Source organism: Plecotus auritus (genome assembly GCF_963455305.1).
Source record: "Plecotus auritus genome assembly, chromosome: 4".
Classification (NCBI taxonomy): Eukaryota; Metazoa; Chordata; class Mammalia; order Chiroptera; family Vespertilionidae; genus Plecotus; species Plecotus auritus.
The window spans coordinates 143,948,908-143,972,469 of NC_137775.1; the positions used below are offsets into that span (position 1 = coordinate 143,948,908).

Here is a 23,562-nt window from a genome sequence, read left to right on the forward strand (position 1 = left end):
ACCGAAATGTTTTCCTTGATCATTATGTTCTAAATAAATTGTACTTTATTGTTTAGGAAATTCCAGGTTTTAAAAGTAGTACTTTGGGCTATTTCCCCAATTATGTATGCTTTAGGATTCCATCAGGAATTTTTACAGGCCACTTCTATACCTCAGGCTTTTGTGTATCAGCTCAGGACTTAGTTTCTCAACTTGGCTAATAATTCTATGAAAAAAACCACTACAGCTAGAAGCAGATTCTCTTTTCTGCTCACTAGTCTTGGTGCGGAGTGTTGATGAGGTGTCAGAGTCTAGAATGTTAAGACTTTCTCCTTTGTAACTGGCAGGGACAAAGTTGTGATTTTATCAGTAAAATAAACTGATATAATTTATAGGGATATGCAGGAAGCAGATGTCTGCCTTGGCAAGTTGCCATTTTTATAGCCCTTGTTTCAAACACAAGCCACACTTTTAAATAATTAGTTACTTACTAATGAGATCCAAAAATAAGTCGTCAAAATAGAAGAAGAAGGTCGACTCTTGAGTGACTAAAGGGCCTATTTTAAAAAAATCTATTTCAAACAAGGGGTGGAAGGTAGGAATTAGTATTCTCTGGGACCATTAATTAGTGTGATTTCAGTCAGTGCCTGGGGCTTTACCTCTTCTCACAGGAGTCCCTCTGTGCAGTGATGAGTATTTGGAGGGTTTATTACTTTGTTAAAATGAAGTCCTTTGCTTGGGGTAAAAACCAACAACTCCAAAAACCAAGTTTGTCAAGGAACTAAAGTGACTTGTCTCCTCACTGCTGTTAATTAGCTCTGTCTACTAAGAGGCTGATTTCTTACCAGGAATCCCATCTCTTCATGGGTTTTTCTGGTCCATTGGCTTGTTTCAGTTTGCAGTTTGAATTTAGTAAACTCCATTCATATTCAACCAATATAAAACTGTGTTTTGAGGGGGAAAATTATAGTAAATGCCTGTTTATCCAAAATGATTGAGAATGGAGTGTTTTGACTAATTAAATATTCCTGTTAAAATTTTTAGCTTTTGTGTAATTGCCAGTTTTCAAAGAAACACTGGATTAAAGACATACAGTTAAACCAATCGCATTTAAGATTTAAGACATCAGCTCAGGACTTAGTAACCATCTGCGTCATGGGGTCCTCACTAGATCCTGTTTTCACTCAGTACACTTTCTTATGGGTCTTGGGGGCTGGAAAGATAGCCAAAGCTTGTCCTCATGGAGCTTACTGTCTGGAGGCGGGATGGACTTTCAGCAAAAATTCCAGATGAAGAGTTCATTGCTATGGGTGTTGGGCTAGACTCAAGTAGGCTGTTGGAATTCAGTTGGGGTGCAGTTCATTGACTAGCTTATGCAGTCAGCTAAAACTTCAATTGGGACCTATTGCACTGAGTACCTAAGCAGTGAACAAAAATCTGTAGAGCAGTTAGTTGTCTATAAGCTTTAGTGAGCCTGATCATCACTAGTGCTGGTTAAAATTCTGGTCCCCTGGTGCCACCCTCCCAGATACAAGGGATTGGACCTGGCAATCTGAATGTTTCACAGGCATTACAGAGGGCACGTTCAAGTGGCTCTTGTACCACTCTGAGAAACAGTGTTGTGGTTGGGGTTGAACTGTTCTTGTGGAATACTTTAAAGATGATGTTTAAATCAATTTTGGAGGAGTGTTACAAAATTAAAGAATTTGTTAGAGCTAGAAGGGGCCATAAAAAATTTCTCCTTCCGGAGTCTTTATCTGGATTCATGGAAAAGTTTGGAGGGTCCGTGTTCCCTCTGAAATTAAGTGTACACTTTAGTGTTTAAGAATATTCTTCTAGGGATAGGATCCATAACTTTTTTTCTAATATATATTTTATTGATTTTTTACAGAGAGGAAGGGAGAGGGATAGAGAGTTAGAAACATCGATGAGAGAGAAACATCAATCAGCTGCCTCCTGCACACCCCCTACTGGTATGTGCCCGCAACCAAGGTACATGCCCTTGACCGGAATTGAACCTGAGTCCGCAGGCCAATGCTCTATCCACTGAGCCAAACCAGTCAGGGCGAGGATCCATAACTTTTAACATATTCTTAAAGAGGACTGCACCTTCTCCCCCCAAGGCTAAGTCCCACTGTGTGATTCTGTCATGTGACAGATGAGAAACCAGGCACCGAACAACTCCATTCAGGTAGCCAGTAACTAGGCCTCACCCTGGACTTGTGCAAGGTGGCAGTCCTGTGAAAGGACATTCTGAGCTCCTTCATACTGTTGTACTTTGTTAGGGTTTTCTGAGGGCTGTTTCTGAATTTGCAGTGGATCTTACAGTTGATATGTAAATTTAACTTTGTACTTTTTTTATTCTAGAAAAGTTATTGAATAACTTGTGTGTTTTACAATGGATGATACTGGGTAATGAAGGAAAAGAAATGGAAATTAGTGGAAAAGCTGGCATGAGGCTCTGGGTCTTAAAGTTTTCTAGTTCCTTGAGTTCCAGATTTCTTGTACAATAAAGAATTTGCAGTTCCCTTGCAAATCTGAGTTAAGGATGACTTAAATATATCATTTGCTATTTTAACTCTTCATTGGTTAGGCAGTTGCTTATTTTATTTCACTAATCATTTTGACTGAACATTTTTGCTAAATGTAGAAAAGAAGCAAATGACTCAACTGAAGAAATGCCCACCATGAGTGTTACAATCTAGATAGCTGGAAGAAAACATTCTAGAGAGGGTACTTGTCATCTTTTCCTGTATTCTTGTATTTCATGGCTGCAAAAAAAAGAACATGACACCAAATTGAGTGAAAGTTGATGAATGATGAGTTAGGGCGATTTATCACATGAATGAAGCCAGTGAAAGGCCGACTAACTGAACTTGCCTTTAGCTGAGTTTTAATATTTCTTAAGTGGTTCCAGTCTTTTCTGTTGGCAGTCTTTTGACTTTCTGTGGGATCGAGAGCAATATTGTTCTATTACCTTTGTTTGTTTAAAAAAATATAACTAAAATGAATTGAAATGGTCTTACGTTTTAAGAAAGCTTAAAGAATATGGTTCACCTAACAAATTAGGATCAAGAAGCATATTGCAATTTAAATATCTCAGTGAGAGGAAGCAAAAATCACTGACTTCTTGACCCGAATTATCCTCTGATTCAGAACTTTGAGTAGGGCTTAGATTTGAGAAATTGCTGCACTCTCTTTAAACACATCTAATTAATTAAAAGCTTTCCCCTGCTTGGAAAGTTGTCCTAATGCCCCTTTCTATAAAGTTGGCCACCTGAAGAGACATTTGTAGATGTGGCTTAAAAGAGTAATGTGACACTTGGGTTTCACACTATAAACACAGCTGTAAATTGAGATATTTAGATCATTTAATAACAAATGCCCAGTAGGAATTTGGGAAAAGTCCCACATTATGGACATTGCCCTCTGTTCTCCTTTTGCACGTGCAGACAATATGACTGGCTTGTTAATAAAACTTCGATGCATTTTTTGCAAGAAAACATGTAGGGAAGGCTCATCCACATTTTGAACTTGCTAAAGCGGTAGGCACCTCCTCAGGGGACAGGCAAAGTGGGCTTTTGAGTGAGTTGTTTTCCCCCTCTTATTTGAAGTTGATGACGCCGTTGTGTTATTCAGGTGTTCCTGGTACCAGAGAGCTGAAGTAATGAGAAGTCATCATGGAGGCCCAGTCCCACAGCTCCCTGACCACTGAGAAGAAAAAAGTTGAGAATTCTGTAGTAAAATGCTCCACTCGAACAGATGTCAGCGAGAAAGCCGTGGCCTCCAGCACTACTTCCAATGGTAAGCAGCCTCGGGGATTACCAGCAGCCAACCCTACCGTCATTTTTATGTTCTCTGCATTCCTTGTGAATTGAGTATCTGCACCTGGACCAGTGTTTATTCTAGAAGGGGCTAAAGAAAGCAGATGGGATTGAAGTGTGTGTGTGTGTGTGTGTGTGTGTGTGTATGGGGGGGGGGGCGTAGATGGGTGAGTGGGTGTGCAGGATGGGCAGGCTTTTGGAATCTCTATTTTGGCACCAAAACAGCATGTTTTCTTTCTAATTTTCTAATTTGAGATGTATATGTGATGGGTTGTTTATCATAGAAAGTTCCTGTTTGGGCATTTTGGAAATCATCTTGATTGGTCTGGCAGGAGCTCAGGATCCTTTTCATTTCACGTGGAAAAGTCTACACTAGTCAAAAAAGTTATTAGTTATTACAAAAGACACAAAAGTTGCCCCGTCAAAGTTAGTGATGGGATTCCCTTACCCCCAACTCTTAAGTAGTCTGCTTTAAAGGAGTTTAGAAGTTAATGGTTGAGCCTCAAGGTAATATTAATATCTGAGATACAGGTTTTGCTGTTGGCTTATAAAAATCAATTTGCCTAATTTGTGTTCAGAGATAGCAATAGAGTTCACTGTTTCTACATGCTATATTAATATTTTAAGCTAAGTGTTCAGAGGCATTTCAAGTCAAGCATGGAGCATTGAAAATGAATTCCAGAGCCCCTTCTGGAAAAAACAGACTGTATAGGTCAATAGTAACCTTCGCTTTCTTTCCCTGCTTTTCCACCTTGGAGGCCATTACTGCCTTTGCAGTTTGGATAGTTAATAGCTACCCTGGCCTCCCTGAATTGCACGTTGCTTTTCCACATGCCCTGGTTGGCCTGCTCTCCCTTTCCTGGACACTGCATATGTGGGCACACTGATTTGCATGAGTTAACCTGCTACCTCCCTCTCAGTGGGCTTATGTCTTATTTATTCCTAGAAGGATTTTACTAGGTTGATTTACAATATTTTAACATACAATTGGAGAGTCAGAATCATAGACTCCAAGGGTGGAGATCTAGTAAAAACACTGCACCTTCCTGCCCTGACTGTGGCACTGCTTGAGCTGACACACTGAGGAGCTTACCCCTGCTCTCTCTGCCCATCCTCATCCATGGTGAGTAAGTACTACTCAGGTGTCCTCCTTTGCAGATGTCATCAGTGTGCATTGCTGGCTTGACTGGGTGAGGAGAGGGGCTAGTTGGCTGGTGTTAAACCTGCTGGCTAATGAGTCCTGTTTTGAATTGATCCTTAGGGGGATATACTGATGTCTTTATTAAAATAATGAATTTACTTTGCATACACATGAAAATATATCTGTACTTCTCCCTTTATTTTTGGTGTTTCAAATCAGAACTGGAGCTTATTTTAATTGAGCCCGGTATTTGCATTATTCTTCCAATGTAGTTATAAAAAAATCACGTGACTTTTGTTCCCCTGCACCCTCTGGAATTTTTAAAAGTTAGACAAATTTATTATTTCAGAAGTAGAATCAATCCATGCAGTGTTGCTTATTTGGTAAATGTAATAGTATTTTTATAGGAATGAGCACTTTCTGTGTATTATGCTTTATGGGAAACATCGACTTGGTTATCTTTATAGCTTATGTGAGTGTGAATGTGCGTGAGGGTGTGTGAATGTGCGTGAGAGAACAGGTGAGAAGGAAGGAGTGTGAGTAGGTAGGAGACATGGTACGGGCAGCCCCTATGAACCACTGTCCTTCCTGTGAATTTCAGCAGAGGAACAGCAGTGGTCTGCTCTCCTGAAGGTGCTGTGGCTTCTGCCACTCCCGCACCCACACACGTGCTCAGGATGTGTTTGGTGCTGCCGCCATGGTCTTCGGCCACTCTGACCAGGGGTTGCCATTATGAACCCATTTAGGGTGACGAGGAACAGAATTAACTCAGCAGTCCTGGGGCAGCCAGGAAACCACTCACGAGCATTAGCCAGAGAAGAGGCAGTTACGTTTTACAAAGTTAGTTCGATAGTCTGAACTAACCACAGAACTGATTTCTGAATCACATGCCACTGGCTCCCCCTTGACCAGCCCGTACCCTTGAAGCACACATGCCCAACTAAAGGGGTGTAAAACCTATTCCTATTGGGGGCAAACACTCGTTAGTCATGTTTGCAGGGCACTTACATAAATGATAGCTGTCCTAGAAATCCTGGTAATTCTATTTTTTTAATATATTTTATTGATTTTTTACAGAGAGGAAGGAAGAGGGATAGAGAGTTAGAAACATCGATTCAGCTGCCTCCTGCACACTCCCTACTGGGGATGTGCCCGCAACCAAGGTACATGCCCTTGACCAGAATCGAACCTGGGACCCTTCAGTCCGCAGGCCCCGCTCTATCCACTGAGCCAAACCGGTTAGGGCATCTTGGTAATTCTTGCCATTTTTTCAGTGTTCCTGTTTCTTCTAAAGGATTTACTGCTTTTTATATTGGATGATATAAAGACCCAATCTAAATAAAAGAAAAATAGTTTTGTTTTTAAGCATGAATTGCAACCCTACTAGAAGGTTAAAGGAAAACCAGCAAAGAAATTTAGTGATGGGAAAAGTAAAAAAAAGGAATATAAACCTCTTTTTTGGTGATTGTGTTAGGTAAGCAATCCTAGTAACTGTAATGACCTTTTTAACAAAGTCCTATGCAGGTTTCATCTAACTAGTTAAGTCTCTTTACCGCTCAAGTATCATGCTCTTGGGATAGGATGGCCCGGCCTTTTCTTTGTCTGTAAGCTTCTATCTAGTTGCACGCTTTCCTCTGCCCTCAGAAGTGACCACACAGCTAGTATGAGAGCTTTGGTCCTGTGTCCCATTTGGGTTTTAGAGTTCATGGGTGGGGACTTTCAAAGGTTGACACACTGTGTGTGACGCTGGCTGGCGGCTGCCATTGCCATGGTCATTGGTCCATCCATCTGTTTTGTCTCTGTCTCCCTTTCTTTCTTTTTTCCTCCAGACATTTCAGAAGTGCTTGGATTCCTGTAATAAGATTATCCACAAAAAGGAAATTAAAATCGTTTGGATCCTATAGGAGTAATACTGGTTGCTAGTTTCCAGGAGGTTCTTATGCTTCCTTTACAAAGCTTTGAAATTCAGGAATTTATAAATGAACAATTAAAAATGAGGTCAGCACCAAGAACCAAACAAATGTATTATATGAATTTTCTCTCCTGTCCACAATTTCATGATTAAAATACAGTAAACAAAAATGTTTGTTATTTGGCTGTGTTAAGTTGACTTAATTAACTTCTCAGCCATTATTGTGCTGCAGTTTGTACCTGATTGTGAGCTTTCCAGCCAAACATGCACATTCCAATGCATGTCCTTACAGATCTGTTTTCTTTCTTTTCTCAACTAAGTATCTGCTCTAGAATAACATTCATACAGAGTTTTGTTTAAACACACACAACCAAAAGGTATGGTTCAAAAACCTTGAACAGCATTTTAAGTAAGCATTTGCCTCTTAACACTGAACTTTAAAAAAACACAAATTAAAAACTATGTTCTAAGTCTTCTATGGAAAAAAAAGAAGACAAATTTGATTTTTGAATATAAAGCATTTAGTATTCTTACTCAGAAACCAAAATGTGTGATAGATGTACCATAGTTAGATTTTAAGCTTTACTGTTATTTATTAAGGATAAATGACAAAAGAGAAGACATTTGATTTTTTGGATGTTTGTTAAGTGCGATTGTGATTAAGTGATCATTTTTGGAATCTAAAATGGTGTCTTTTACATATAAAGTGTGCACTAAGATATTTAGTGTTATTGATTACTTAAAAAATCTGGTAATATCCTAATATTATAAGTAAAATGCCTTAATAATCTGTTTGTTTCTGGTATAGATTTCTAAGCTACATGTTGTGTTTTATAAGTTATAAAAGTTTTTTAATATGGATCTTTTAAATATTCTCATTATCCTATAAAATTTTCTTCAATGACTTGTAAATATTGACTTTTCAGTTTGAATTGTTTTGTCTCATTTTTGGCCTATGGATATATTTTGAAGGAGTAAGCTGATATTTTTTATTTAAAATTGTACTTAATCAGTAGCATTCAGAATGTCAGCAAGACAGCTGTAATTTTTTTTTTCAACTACAGAGTGGTATTCAGTTAACAGAACAACAATTATTTCATATAAGTTGCATCAGAGACAACTGGAGATGAAAAAACTGCCATCCCCATATATAACTAATTTGTTCTGGGCAACAGTACAGAACCTGGTTTAAATTTCCATGCAAATTTACAACCCTCATACTGTACCAGGCAAGGTTAGTGCCTATTGAAAATACCACCAGGACAGGGCCATCTAGAGACACATTTGGTAGTGTGCTAACTGTATAAGAAAAGATACTGTACAGTTTAAAAACAAATCTTACACAACCTTACATGTCAGTTTTTTTCTTTAAAAGGAGTGAATGAGTACTGGGGGGTTAAATGCTTTATAGACAAGAAAAAAACTGCACCAGACCCAACTTAGTCATGGTCATCATCTTCTTCATCTTCATCTTCCTCCTCGTCCTTCTTTTTCTTGCTTTTTTCAGCCTTGATGACTTTTTTTGCTGCATCAGGCTCTCCTTTAACTCGATATGCAGCGGTCTCCTTTCCGTATTTCTCCTTCAGCTTAGCTGCCTTCTTTCCACGGGGCTGCTTGTCACCTGCAGCAGTGGGATTCCACATCTCTCCCAGCTTCTTTGCAGCATCACCAATGGACAGGCCGGGATGCTCTCCTTTGATTTTTGGATGATACTCAGGACAAAACAAGAAAAAGGCCAAAGGAGGCCTTGATTACATTGGGTTCCTTGAACTTCTTTTTGTTTCCCTTTAGGGAATATACATTTTCATTTCCTTCATAACAGGCCTTGTCCTCCTTTGCTGTGTTGTCTTCACATTTTCATCTGTCTTAGCAGACATGGTCTTCCACGTCTCCGAGACTCTCAGTTGACTGAAGCATCTGGGGGCTCCTTCTGGCAAGTTTGCACAAAGAAAGCATATGATGACATTTTGCCTCTGGCTTTTTAGGACCTCCTTTGCCCATGTTTAATTACTTTTTCTCAGTGAGCACAGAGCTGACCAGTGCCCGGCTCGCACTTGCCTGGGCGCTGTATCTATGGAGCTCAATGTACTGCAATGGCTGTGAGAGCTGGAGCCGGACGCAGCCTCCTCACTCTCTCCGCTCCGTCTCATATTTGTTATTTATGATTTCTTTAAAAAAGAAAGAAGGAAAATAATAATAAACGCATGTAGGCCATGGTCTTGGAGATCTTTTATTAGATCTGATAGTTATTGGGAACTATCTACTTAAAGTGATAGACAGCTGAAGTGATTATACTAATGGTGATGCAACATGAAACCAAAGTTGATAGATTAATAACAGAGAGGAACTTCCCTGTTCACTTTGATTCTTTCAAAAAGAAGGGCTTGGTTTTTCTCTGCTTAAAAATTTTTGTTTGAGTTTTTATTTTTAATCCTCACCTGAGGATACATTTTTACTGATTTTGAGAGAGAGAGAGAAGGAGAGAGAGAGAGAGAGAGAGAGAGAGAGAGAGAGAGAGAGAGAGAGAGAGAAAGAGAAAGAGAGAGAAACATTGATGTGAGAGAGAAACGTTAATGTGAAAGAGAAACATCGATTGGCTGCCTCCCACATGCATTCAGACCAGGTATTCAATCCCCAGTTTAGGAATGTGCTCTGATTGGGATTAAACCTGCAAGCTTTTGGTGTACCGGATGACGCTCCAATCAATTGAACCACCTGGCCAGGGGCTTTTTTTGAAGTTTGTAAGGGGAAAGTGGTATGAATGGTCTGTAAACAATAAGAAGATAATACTTTATGTTTCCCCTTGAACTTATGATTTGCTTTTAAACTGCCCAATACATAGTTGTTAATTGTGATGGTGATTTCGTTGGCCTCCAGGCTGGGAATAAGAAGGCTTAGTTCTGTGCAGTTCATACCATTATAGACAGTAGGTTGTGAATTTTTGGTTTCTTGTCCCTTTAGGTGTTCAACCTTTTTTTTTTCTTGCCACATCCCATTTCCTGGCATGTGACAGTTGGATGGAAAGGACTATCAGATAAAATAGGTCCTGGTTAGGAGCACCCACAGGCTTTGATGTCTGAAAGCTTTGGATTGAGTTCTGGCAACACCAAGGATTAGCTCTGTGAGCGTGGGGAAATTAACTTCCCACAGTCTCAGTTTCTGCATCTACTTACCAAGGTAAATAGTTCGACCCACTTCATAAGTTCCAGGAAGATTATGTGAGGCAATCAATGCCTGTACCATTCTAACAGCACCTCACATGGTAAGATCTTAGCAAATGTCAGCCATTGTTATTAGGAGAAATCATGTGGATAAGTTAAATGTTATAAATCCAAAGAAAAAGGATTATGTTGTTTGTTTTTTTTAAAATACACATTGGTTTTCAAATTAAGGAAAAATGTTTGGCAAAATTAGTTTTGAATTTGCTGGACTCTGAAAAATAGTTCAAGATGTTTCACAAATTCCAAATGTGACCAGATCTGCACGTCTTACGAGATGTATCTAACAAAGTTTCTCTACCTTGTGAGTGCCTTTCAAAGTCAGAAAATAGGGAAGATAATTTTCAGATAATTTATTTTGATTTTTTTGACCTTGAAACCTAATGTTGATTATATGTCTTTGCATTAGAAACAGCACACGCATGTCCCTTTTCTTGATTATTTTTCTGGGGTAAACTGTTTCTTTTCAGGTCAGCAATACCCCTTTACAGAGTGGTTGTGCTGGATTAAAGTCAGATTATATTCTTCTAAAAAGAGATTTAACATTTTAAACCAATGAACTAATAATGAATAATCTGCTTCTCCTAAAAACCCTTGCTATCTTGAGCTCCAAACTCCCATGTCCCTGAACCCCAGCAACCTCTGTATTCTTATTTAGGCTGAGTATATCGCCTTTTCTGTGGTCACCCAGCCTTGAAACCGCACAGTCACCTTTGACCCCTTCCTCTCATGCTTCCCATGTACGAACCAGTTTTGAGGTCCTGGTAGATTTTCCTCTGTAATTACTCACCCATATGTCCCTTAAGGACAGCTACTGCACTGTGCTATTTAAAACCTTACTACCTCATTCCTAGACAATTATGGTAAAGCAACCTTTCTATCCCAGCAATTTTCAACCTTTTCATCTCATGGCACACATACACTAATTACTAAAATTCCCTGGCACACCAGAAATATATTCTTTGTTGATCTGACAGTGGATTTTGATTCACCGGATGGCTATTGTCATTTTTTTATTTGACAATTAAGGGAAAAGAGGTCAGTGTCCCTGACTAAATAGTCAGGTATTGCATGTTTTAAGAATTCTTGCAGCTCAACGGTTCTCTCCAGTCACCTTGTGTTTATTCTCTCCTATTCTCTTTCATTGCATTTGCCCCTGCCATATGCATCCTTTTACTATTCTGCTTATGACACACCCCTTCTCTAGAACCTTCAGTGATTCCCAGCTACTTCCGAAATCTGACCCCAGTCTGACTTTGCAATTTGATATGCTGCCACTATAATGTCCCATCCATAACCTATTTTTTGCTAACTTGTGGGGCTCTTTGCCTTTGTTCATATTGTTCCTACATAGAACAAATGTTTTTCCTAACGTCAGTGCATGTTTAAATTATTCTCAAAAGGTAACTATGTCCTCAGTCTCTTTTTCTCCATATAGCTTTGGGTCCTTTTGGGACTTACCTAATAACACTTGATTTTTTTTTTTTGTATTTTATTTTTAATTCTAATTACTAGATTATATTTTTGGAAGTTTTAGGTTTATAGAAAAAACGAGCAGACAGTATCGGATTCCTATATACCCTTCTCCTCATCCCCACGCCATTTTCTCTATTATGAATGTTTTGCATTAGTGTGGTACATTTTTACAATTGATGAACGAATATTGATACACTATTATTAACTTAAGTCCATAGTTTTCATTAGGGTTCACTCCTTGTGTTGTACATTCTATGGGTTTGACAAATATATAATGTCATGTAGCTACCATTACACTATCACACAGAATAGTTTCACTGCCTAAAAGTTCCCTGTGCTTCATTTATTCATCTCTCTCTCCCCCATAATACTTAATTTTTACATTTTAGGTAGACTTTTTGGAGAGAAGCACTTGGTTTGTCTTTTCCTCATGCCAATCCCCACCTCCCATTCAGTATTTTGTGCTGGGAGGTTCTCAGCAGACACTCAGTAAGCCTGCCAGAACTTGACTCGGCTCAGTGTAGGCAGGGGGCCATGTGGGCGCAGCAGAAGTGTTAAATGTTAATGCCAAGGTTTGAATTTTAGCTCTACTGCTTAATTGCTGTGTGGTCTTGAGCTAATTACTTAACATCTCTGAGGCTGGTAGAGTGAGTACCCAAACCTGTTAGCTATTATTAGTAACTAGGGGCCTAGTGCACAAATTCGTGCACCTTGAAAGGAACTGTGGGCCGCGAGGCTGTGGTAGGCACAGGGGCTAGTCTTGGCCCATCCTCCGCACCCCCGCCCAGCCCCTGGTCCCCTGTCTGCTGGCAGTCCGGCTCCCACTTGCTGATGGTGCCGGCCTGGCTTGCACCCACTGATGGCACGGAGTGATTGGGGCCAGCGCCAGCAGCGGTTGGGAGGGGGCCAGCCCTGTCAGGAGTTGCGAACAGTGGCTGCTGCCCCGATCGCCCCTCAGGAGCAGGGGCGGGGGTGGAGAAGCCCTCAGGGGCGATCGGGCCGACAGCTGCCACTTGCACCCACTGACGGCCCCAAGCAATCGGGACCGGCACCAGGTGCCAGCAGCAGGTGTGAGCGGTGGCTCCATGGCTCCGAGCAGAGCCAGTGCCGGCAATGGGTGCAAGTGGCGGCTCCGGCTCCGGCGCAGGTGCAAGCAGAGCTGTCGCCAGCAGTGGATGCAAGAGGTGGCTGCTGGCCCCTATCGCCCCTCAGGAGCAGGGGGAAGTGGAGAAGCTCTGAGGGGCAATCAGGGCTGGCAGCCACTGTTTGCACCCACCGATGGTGCTGAGCAATCTCGGCCAGTGTCAGGCACCGGCAGTGGGTGCGAGTGGGGCCAGCGCTGGCAGTAGGTGCAAGCGCTGGGCGGGATCGTGACGCACAGGAGCAAAGAATTTTCTGTAACCACCAGAGGCTCGCCCTGATGACAGCCACCGGCACCCCGCCTTGGTCTGGTGCCCTCACTCACCTGCTCCACCATCCCGCCACGGCCAACGCCCGCCATGTTCCGTGCGCGCCCCCTGGTGGTCAGTGCACATCATAGTGACCGGTTATTCGGTTGTTCCGCTGTTCGGTCTATTTGCATATTCGCCTTTTATTATATAGGATAGTAATAACGTCTACTGGATATAATTTGGTAGGATTTAATTCACTGATATGTTAAATCTCACTCCTTTTGGTACAAAATCATTTGTTAATAAGCAGCAATCTGAGAGAATTAGTGGGGTTGGCTAATAGTCCTTAAAATGTGATGGTCATCAGGATGTAGCTTAACAAGGATGTAGCAAGTTGATATAGGAGATGGGATCAGGAAATAGTACTTCAAACCACTAGTCCTGAAATTAGCATGAGTTTAGATTTAACGATCAGTTACTTTTAGGGTATACTTCCCATTCATTGTAGTTTCAGGTTGAAATCAGTCATTCTTAAGGCTCCTTTTTCCTCTTGTATATAGCTATTGTGTTTTCACTCTAAAAAACACTTGTTGGGTGCTCAGATAAATCAGGAAAAAAATAAATATTCCCAAACTTAATTTTCTTATTTTTTTGTTAATCCTCACCTGAGGATATTTTTCCATTGATTTTTTTTAGAGAGAGTGGAAGGGAGGGTAAGAGACAGAGAGAAAGAGAGAGACATCTATGTGAGGGAGGACCATAGACTAGTTGCAGGGGTTCGAGCCTGCAACTGATTTATGAGGTGCGTGCCCTTGACCAAAATCGAACCCATGACCCTTCAGTCTGAGGACTGACACTCTCTTCACCGAGCCAAACCAGCCAGGGCTGTTTCCCAAACTTTGGAGTAAAAAGAAGCCACAGTATGATGTGTTCTGTTTGTGGAAAGTTTCTGGGTTGCCCTTGATTACTTGTGATCATGTGATGTGGGTAATTCATATTTCCAGAAACAAACTGGTCAGAATCAGAAATAGCAACTGCAGAGTGGAAGCCCCGGGGGCAAAATGGTGCTTGTGGGAGGACAGTCTCCCTCCGGGGAGGCAGTGCATGGCCTCCCATCCTTGCACCACTTTGAGCCCCAAGTTCAGGGAGAGAGAAAGCTTGCTTTTCCAGGCAGCTCACACCCTGGGAGGCTAGAGTATGTGCGGTGAGCACTGGGAAGCGTGAGGGCCCCAGGCAGAGGAGAAGAAGGCGAGGTGAGGGTGAAAGTACAAACCTTCTCATCTTGTTTACATGGAAATCTTTCCCAGTAGATCAGTTGTAATTTTTATTTATTTAAAAAGAATTACAAACAACATAATTTATTCTTTTTGCTGTAGAGATCTATGAGTTTTGACAAATCCAAGAAGGCATGTAACCACCACCACAATCAAACAGAATGGTTTCCAGCACCTCTAAAATTTCAACAAATACTTATTTTTTAAACTCGGTATGGTAATACATGAAGTATGAGTCACCAGTAATATTAGAAAGCATTAGAACTACAGTTAGTATCTGACAGTATTTGACTTAGAGTTTTTAAAAAATTCATGATTTTTTAGGTCTTCTTACCAGAACTTACTTTTTCCCCCCCTTTCTATTTAAATAGTTCCTTTCGTTACAACTAAAATATACTTGAACACTGCTCGGAAATATATGACTTAGTGTCTGCCAGTCTGAATCTTTTTTGTGTCCAATCAATGTATTGTTTCTTTTTAGGCCAATTTAAAATGCCATTTTATACTTAAAACTACAGCCATATTAATGAGGGCTTTTTTTGTTGTTTTGCTACTATGAATTAATTGCACAAGAGGTAGGAATCAGAACATTTAATGCATCTTAACCTAGAGGAAAGATATCAAAGGTTTTAAATCTTCCTTCCTTCTTCTTCTTTTTTTTTTTTTGTAACATTCTTTTCCCCTTTACTTTTATAGATAGGACTTCATTTCAGGGAGGGGGCATTTATATATAAAAGTTATTCCTAGTCTGACTTAGGGTGCTGTTTTTTTCTTTCTTGCCTTTCCCCCCCCCTTTCTTTGACTCTTCTCTCTTCTATTTTTTTTTCCCCTTTAGTGCTAGAAAGTTGAGTTCCATCCCAATTATTAAATCTTAGGAGACCATTCCCACATGGTTCTGTAAATGGTAGCTTCATTCCGCGTTCTTTCATCTCTTCCCCTGCTCTCTGGCTTGACAGTTGAAAAGGTCTGACTGTGCCACACAATGGTTTGATTGGTTTCTCTGGGGGAGACTTTCCCTGCCTCATCATTCGCCAGGCAGGTGGACCAGAAAGTCTCTTGATTCTTTTGTTGCCTCTCAAAGTCCGAGGTCTTTGACTGAATAAATCCGCCGTCATGGGATAATTTGCTAAAAGGGGACTGAAAGATGTGAGAGAAAAGCCTCACGACTTGGGTGCTGCATTAATGAAATAACTGGGCCTTGGAGTTTGCAATTGAAAAATCACCAGGAATGCAATGGGTGGAGTCGGGCTTCTTTTATTTCCCATAATAAACTTTTAGTTCTGTCATTTAAAGCATGCGTATCCCTTTGCTCACCGGCTGGCCTGAGTGTGTTTGCGTTTGTACCCATGTTTAAGGGGACAGCCCTGTCCAGCTGAATGCTCTTTGGGTGCTGTATCTAGTTAGTCATTAGATTATTACTAGTGGATGGAAAGAATTCCATATGACAGGACTAAGGTTGAGTTAACACAGGACGAAAAGTAATTTACAGATAGGCTGTCCCCAGCCATCTTTGTAGCCTCTGATAAGGTTTCATTTCAGAATGGATAGGCGACATTTCCACTTACCGGCCCATTCTGAGACACCTGTGATAACAGCTTCTGGATCCTAATTGAAATTGGTTTCAAAATGGATTTTCACTTTTCTCTGTCTGTGGAAAATATTGAATAGACTCAGAGCTGCCACAGAGAACCCTGGACCTTGGAAAATGGAGCTGGAAGCTAGGATCATCTTTCATAACAGTGTCGATGATATGACAGTTTTGTTATCTATCTTATTAATGAAATCATTGATCACCTGATGAGGAAGATAATAAACTACGTTTCACCAGTGTTCACAAAGCTCATTTAGATTCGCATTACAAATAAGGCGGGGGAAAAACCCAAATACCAATGGAACTAAAGTCGTGAAGGTCAATTAAAACTTTTCATTCCCAAAGTGACCATTTCAGATCAGAACATTCTGGGTAATTGCAGTCTTAAGTATTTTAAAGTTATGGAAGCCAACGTTATATTCAAGGAACTATCTTTTTTGGCCATGTGGAGTAAACTAGCATGTTTAGTAAAGACTCATTCAGTGAATCAGGAGGAGAAGGGAAGTTCTGAACTGTATAAATGCTTTGTATTGGGAAGAATAGGAAAAATATACCCACAGATCCTCTCCTCCCGCCCATGGTGAAGGGATCTGGGGCTTGCCCTGGTAGGTATGGGGGTGGGGAGTGGGTAAGGAAGACGAAATGGAAAGAAAAGTAGCATATTGTGTACTCCTCTCTTAAAGTGCTCTGGGAATCCTAGTAAGAACGGAATTGGGTTTGGATTTAATGAGGTGGCTCTATTGTTTGGTGTTGGGCTGCTCTGGAATGCGCTCTCTGTTGCTCTCCAAGGAGAGAAAGAGTTGCTGATGACCTCTCATGTTTCATGGTGAATTGTATTCCTAGGTGTTTCTCTATTCTCAGTGCCAGCAAGGATCAGTCCAGTCCCATCTGAGCTTTAAAGAGGAGCTGTGATCAAAGGCTGTAATGATGTCACTGATCTCTGGTGATTGATTAGGACCATAAGTTCTGGAGAATTCTGCCTTTCTTATAATGTCAAATTCATTGGTGTCCACCATTAGGGTAACTAACTCTTAATCCACAAAATTACAAAAATAAACAGTATACAAAATACTATATTTTTCTTCTGGATCTACGTCTATTTTTATTGGAGACATGCCTGCATTTTATAAGCAATCTTTCTCTTTAAGTATGTTGCAAAGAAATAGAATTTTTTATATAAATGGGATAAGTATTTTGGAATTCTACATAAAAATTGGGACAATGTACAACAGTGAAAACATTTACATTGTTTCCAAAACAGTTTAATCATATACAGGTAGTTATGCGTTAGGTTATCATTAGATGGATTTAAATGCTGTATTACCTTGGAAATTTATGATTTTAGGACTTTAAAAAACCCTTTCGATTATTTTTATGGAAATTTTTAACATTTTCCCTTTGCCATTCAAAAATAAAAACAAATGTGTTCTCTAACAAGAGGTGACAAATCCGACAACTGGGGAAGATGTACCTTGGAAGGAAATAATAAAAAACAGGAGAGAGCAAGAGATCTCTTTCTGGAAGCACTCTTGACTGCACTGTAACTATTGGCTCACATCCCCTTAGAGTAGGGATTGATTGCAGAAGCATTGGAACGCATTCTGTGTTGGAAGGCACATAACCCAAGAAAGAAAAGTTGAATGGAAAATAGAGAAGGTAAATTATTACATAGTTATTGTTACCTTCTAGGGTTTGCTGTTGGTTGTCAAAGATTATTGCTTCAGGCTTGCTTATAGCTAATTCTTTTCACAGAAAACTTCATTTTGAGAACTGCCCTCTGAGTAGAACTGATAAATGCTTTTATAGTGTAGGGTGAGTACCTAAAGGGAGGAGATCATGCAAATAATGAGCATTTGAGAGAAGATGGTGACGCAATTATGAATACTCAGCTTTAATGGATGTCAAAGACTCTCCTTTCTCAGAATATTTTTGTTCTTTTGGCAGTGATAAGAAAAATAATCCCTGACCCTTGCCTATAACTGGAAAAGAACTTCCAGAAAGAATACAACAATGTCATGGTTAAAATAATGGAACTTCCAGCAAGGAAAACATTTTTGAATATTCAGTTGAAGATTTCTTCCAAGCATTTAAGAACAAGAAAACACACAGTGGCCCATTTCACATTAAGTTAAAGTCAAATCTGTCTTAAAAAACTAATGTTTCTAGGCTTGTTTTCAAATGCTGGCAAGTTTCAGAGCAGTAGAAAAATTCCTCTCCTATAAATGTTGACAGCAGTTCCGGTGGAGGCTAACAATGTTTTATAAATAGAGTTTACTTAGCAAAAACCATATGTATGCCTAGTGAAATAACCTCACATTTATTTATGTTTTGATTTATAGGAAACATGTGCCCCTTGACAAAGCCTTTGGGCTCTTTTCCGCAATTAAAAAGAATCATGCTTGAAAAAAATAGCTACCATCTTAATGGGAAACTTTTTCACATAAATTCAAAGCATTTTCTTTGATCAGTTTCACACAAATTGAGAATATTTTCATCTACAGTTTGACTCAGAAAAACTGGGTGAATTGAAAAAAAATGATTCTTATAAATATGTTCTCTCAAACATGTATCGGCATATACATATTGGTTGAAAATTGGGGATCCAAGGATTAAAAAGGCTCGGTAATTAATATGTGAGAGGCAGTGTGCAGTTTTGCAGCAGGACAATTTCTATTGTTGCTTGTGACCAGTGCTGGTGTAGCACGAGGTAGTATTCCTATTTGGATTGTTGTTGTTGTTTTTTTTTTTTTTTTAATTTAGACTGAAGAGGGGGGACATGTCCTATATGTGCTTGTTGCTTCATCTGGCTATCTTGAAAAAATCTATACCTTGATTCTCTTTTCAACAACAACAGATAATAAGAAAAGAGAGATAAGAAGGTTGTTTGCAAATCTCTCCCTTTTTTTTTTGTTTTTTAGAAGAAAAAATTTAGTTAAAAATAACAGCCTTTTGTTTATTACTCTTTAAAAAGTTTAAGGTTGGGAGAAAGTTGTTGAAAAGAAAAATTCTTGCTTACTTTAAGAAAGAAGTGGTTATATTAGCTGGGATCAGGCTACAAAATATTGTTTTGTCAACTATTCTAGACTAGACCAGTGGTCTTCACACTCCTGGGGAGTGAGGGGTGGATCCAGGGGCAGGGAGCCAGTTAGTGTTTAAATATAGAAACTTCAGAATACATTGGTAAATTAGTGATACAAGTACAAATCTTTACATATATGTGCTAGTATAATTTTATACCTTGTTTTAATGTTTTAGGGGGTAATGCTTTTTATTTTTAAATATGAGTAAGAGATATGTGCTTAAAAAGCAAGAGAGTTATATTTTTATAGACAATCTTTCTCATGAAGGTGATGTTAGTTTCTAAGCTTTAGAACAGCCTGGCTCCTGCCTCCACAAAGTCAGGAACAAGTATCTTTTTTTTAAACTAAAACTTTTTCATTTACATTGACAATTAATATTATATTAGTTTTAGGTGTACAGCGCAGTGGTTGGACATTTATATAACTTACAAAGTGATGCTCCTGATGAGTCTAGTACTCACCTGGCACTATACATAGTTATTACAATATTATTGACTATATTCTTCATGCTGTATTTTACATCCCTATGACTATTTTGTAACTACTACCAATTTGTTTGTTTTGTTTTGTTAATCCTCACCCAAGGATATTTTTTTCCATTAATTTTTTTTTTTTTTTTTTTTTTAGAGAATGGAAGGGACAGGAGAGAGAGAAAGAAAAAGAAACAAAGAACTTAGTGCTTATATGCGTAGCCCAAGGACATGGGCAATAGGGTTGTGAAGACCTGGGGGAGGTGGGTGGGACAAGGGGGGGAAATGGGAGATATCTGTAATACTATCAACAATAAAAATATGTTTAAAAAAGAAAAAAAAAAGAAAAGAACATCGATGTGAAAGACACACATCAATTGATTGCCTCCCCCACACACCCTGACCAGGGCTGGGAATCCAATCTGCAACTCAGGTACATCCCCTTGACTGTGACTTGAACCCGTGACCCTTCGGTGCACAGGTCAATGCTCAATCCACTAAGCAACACAGGTCAGGGCCCAATTTGTATTTTTTAACTTATTTTTTTTTCTTCAGCCCCCCACACTCCTTCCCATCTGACAACTATCAGTTTAGGAACAAGTACCATTGAACACGGTGGGAGCTACCTCAAGCCCAGCACGGCAGCCAAGAGCAATGAACCGTCTTGTTCATTAGCAATTCAGGAACGCTTGGGTTTCATGGATAGGGTCAGAAAATGGGCCAACCCCTTGCAATGACTTTATGCAGTGCTTCATGGGCATGTGCGTATTCCCTCTTTGTTCAGCTTCTTAAATAGGCTCGTGACGTAGTATTTGCCAGAGCCACTGGTGAACGGATAGGTTCTGGAGCTCTAACTTTCTCCAGGAAAATCTTGATTGAAGATTAGAATTGCTCTCTGAAGGGATGATTATCTATGAGAAGAGCACCTCTCAGTGATTAGGGACCATGAAACTGAATCTTTCTCATACAAAATGTGATGTGGTAACCACAGCTGTGACCCAGCTTACTTTAGAGAGGCTGCACATTAAGGATTCCAAAGATTCTGCTTGCATATCACTTTATCTCTTTGAATGAAGAACTTGGGTTGATTTAAAGAGCTCTTCCCATCTTCCTTTCAAAAGCTGATTCCATAACATTCACTTTAATTTCCCTAGGAATTTAGAAGAACATAAAATGATAGGAAAGATGTCAGCTAAGAGGAGCTTGAAAGGGATGAGTTAATATAACTAAGTTTAGAAAGGGAAATCCACAATTTTCTTTAAAAAAGCTGTGGTACATTTACATATGGAATACTATGCAGCTGTAAAAAAGAAGGGCCTCTTTCCTGTTGAAACAGCATGGAGGGACTTGGAAAGCATTATGCTAAGCAAAATAACCCAGTGAGAGAAAGACAAGTATTACATGATCTCACTCATATATGGAATCTAATGAACAAAATAAACTGATGAACAAAATAGATCCAGAGCCCCAAAGCATGGAACAGACTGTGGAATCCCAGAGGGAAGGCTGAGGAGGGTGGCTGGGTGGGAAGAGGTCAACCAATGAACTTGTGTGCATATATGCATAACCCATGGACACAGACAATAGGGTGTGAAGGCCTGGGGTAGGGGAGCCGGAGCAGGCTAGAAGAGGTCAATGGGGGAAAAAAGGGGACATATGTAATACTTTCAACAATCAGGATTTAAAAAAATAGTCATATGTCACATGTATATATCTATCTTTGATTAAAAACTACTGAAGATTTTCTTTAGGCCAAAATGTGGTCTTACATTGTTAAGTCAAAAACATTCCAGGTGTCTGGCTGGTGTGGCTCAGTGATCGAGTGTCAGCCCATGAACCAAGAAGTCTATTTCCTCCAGCCAATCTGGTGATGTTTCTCTCTCATTGATGTTTCTAACGCTCTCTCATTCTTGCTTCCTCTCTCTCTGAAAATCAATAAAAACATTCTATATAATAAAAGGCTAATGTGGAAATTGTTCCCTCCACCAGGGGGCGGGGCTGGCTGGCCAACTGCCCGCAGCTCCTCCCCCCAGAGGTCCGGCCCAGCCTGATTGAGGCAGGCTGGTTGGACCCCACTCGCGCACGAATTCATGCACCAGGCCTCTAGTATATATATAGTTTTTATTTTATTTTAAACATTCCAAGTATGTTGGAGGGCAGTCTGTAGCTGTCCATTTCAGGTGTAAATGCAGGAAGGTTTTCTGCCCAATTTTGAGTAAATTGCTGATAATTACAGGGAGTTGCCACAAAAGCAATAGATCTATTGAAATCTGGGATGTGTGTGTCCTGGATTTGGACCTGGTGTCACACATCGCCGACCTAACTTCTGCATGTATCTTCTAGGAGTACATGGGCATAGTCTGTGTTTGGGACTGCTAGGGGTATTTTGACATTTGTGTGACTAACTCTTCCCAGACCATGGCCCTCTTTTGAATCTCCTCAACATCCTCATAGAGTGCTCTGCATAGTTTTCTGTTTGGCATCTGGTTTGATGTAGTTATATTTCATCACAGCTTCACTGAGAGCTTTTGCAAATTTCTTTGATGCTAATTTAGTTGCTTTAAACTCTTTGGAGGGGAAAAAGAAAACAAAACCAGGAGTACAATAAACTTTGATTACCAGATTCCTAAACACTGAACCGCTCAAGTAACCCATACTTATCATTAGTTTTTGAGAATGGAATTTATAGGAGGAACCTGGGAAGCGTTGTTACTGTTGCTGTTCAGATACACAGGGAAGGGTGCAGAGCCAGACGCCAGAAAACCCTTGTGGATTTGGGTGAATGCTACACTTCCCAGGACATCTTGAGAAGAGGCTGTAATTTGTAAGCAAGATGAGGTGGTTCATTTTGCAGAAAATTTTAAAATAATGCCATTTAGAAAGCATTTCAGTGAAAATGGAACCTAAAGGAATACAAGGAATGAAGTGCACTTCTCCCTTAACCAGCATCTAGACAGCCTACTCCCCACAGACTGAGACTTTAGAACTACCCATGTCATCTCAGCTTTACTTCTCGTAAGCTTTTTTTTTGTTCTTTTTTTTTTTTTTAAAGTAATATGTGCTCATTGGGAAATTAAGAAAGGCATTAAGAAAAGCCTGAACATGTCCAGGACTCTCACCTCCTAGTGATAACCTTTGTTAAGATTTTGTTATATATTTAGTTTTTCTCTCTCTTCATTTGCCTACATGTTTAGGTAACCGTATGGAGGGAGCATTTTCCATATCATGCACTACTCTTCTCCAACTTCACTGTAATGGTAATGTAATCTATTTAGCCAATCCTCTATCATTGGACATTTATGTTTTTCTTTTCTTTTTCTTATTGTAAATAAGGATGTGATGAAAATAAAAAACAAAAAACACCAAAAAACAAAAACACCTTTACATCTTAAAGAAATCTTACCAAATTAGCTCCAAGGAATGTAGTAACTTATATTTCCATGAGATTGTTATGAGTGTTCATTTTCAGAGATACTTGTCAACATTAGTGATATATTTTGAAGAAAATATGATAGGTGAAAACTTCACCTCGTTTTTAAAATTTTTAATTGAAATCCTATATAATAAAATGCTAAGTGTCCGGTCTTCTGGTTGTCCGTTCAACCAATCAAAGCGTAATATGCTAATGATATGCTAAGGCTGCTCAACCGCTCGCTATGACGTGCACTGACCACCAGGGGGCAGATGCTCCAACTGGTAGGTTAGCTTGCTGCTGGGGTCCGGCCAATCAAGACTGAGTGAGATGGGCTGGACACACCCTGGAGCCCTCCTGCGGTCCCTCCCTTGCTGGCCAACTTCCGGCATCCCTCCCTGGCTTCGATTGTGCACTGGTGGGTCCCTTGGCCTGGCTTGCGCCCTCTCGCAAGCGATCCAGGCTGAGGGGACCCCCCCGCCACCCGCCTCCAGTGCATGAATTTCGTGTACTGGGCCTCTAGTATAATACAGTAGAAGTATACATAACATATTTGAACAGCTTGATGAATTTTTCTAAAGTGAACACATGATGTAAACAGCAGCCTGATCAAGAAGAAAGCACTACTAGTCCCTGGAAAGGCCCTTTCATTCCCTGGCCAGTTACTTCCTCCTGTTCCAGGGCTTGCTCTGTTCATTCTACTACCAATGGGCATTTGGTGATTTCCAGTGTTGGCTGTTAACCACCCTACACTGATGATAATTCCTAATAGTTTTAGCTGATGATAATCCCTA

At 40.0% G+C, this 23,562-nt stretch overlaps 1 protein-coding gene across 1 annotated transcript in view; it reads left to right on the top strand.

Moving 5' to 3' along the window:
- The first annotated feature begins 3,650 nt into the window (after positions 1-3,650).
- GLI3 (GLI family zinc finger 3) overlaps positions 3,651-23,562 on the top strand; it is a 267,120-nt gene continuing 247,208 nt past the window's right edge. The window contains exon 1 of the mRNA XM_080665499.1: positions 3,651-3,783. Within this exon, the coding sequence (XP_080521625.1) occupies positions 3,660-3,783 (124 nt within the window). The 5' untranslated portion in view covers positions 3,651-3,659. The remainder of the gene's footprint in view (positions 3,784-23,562) is intronic.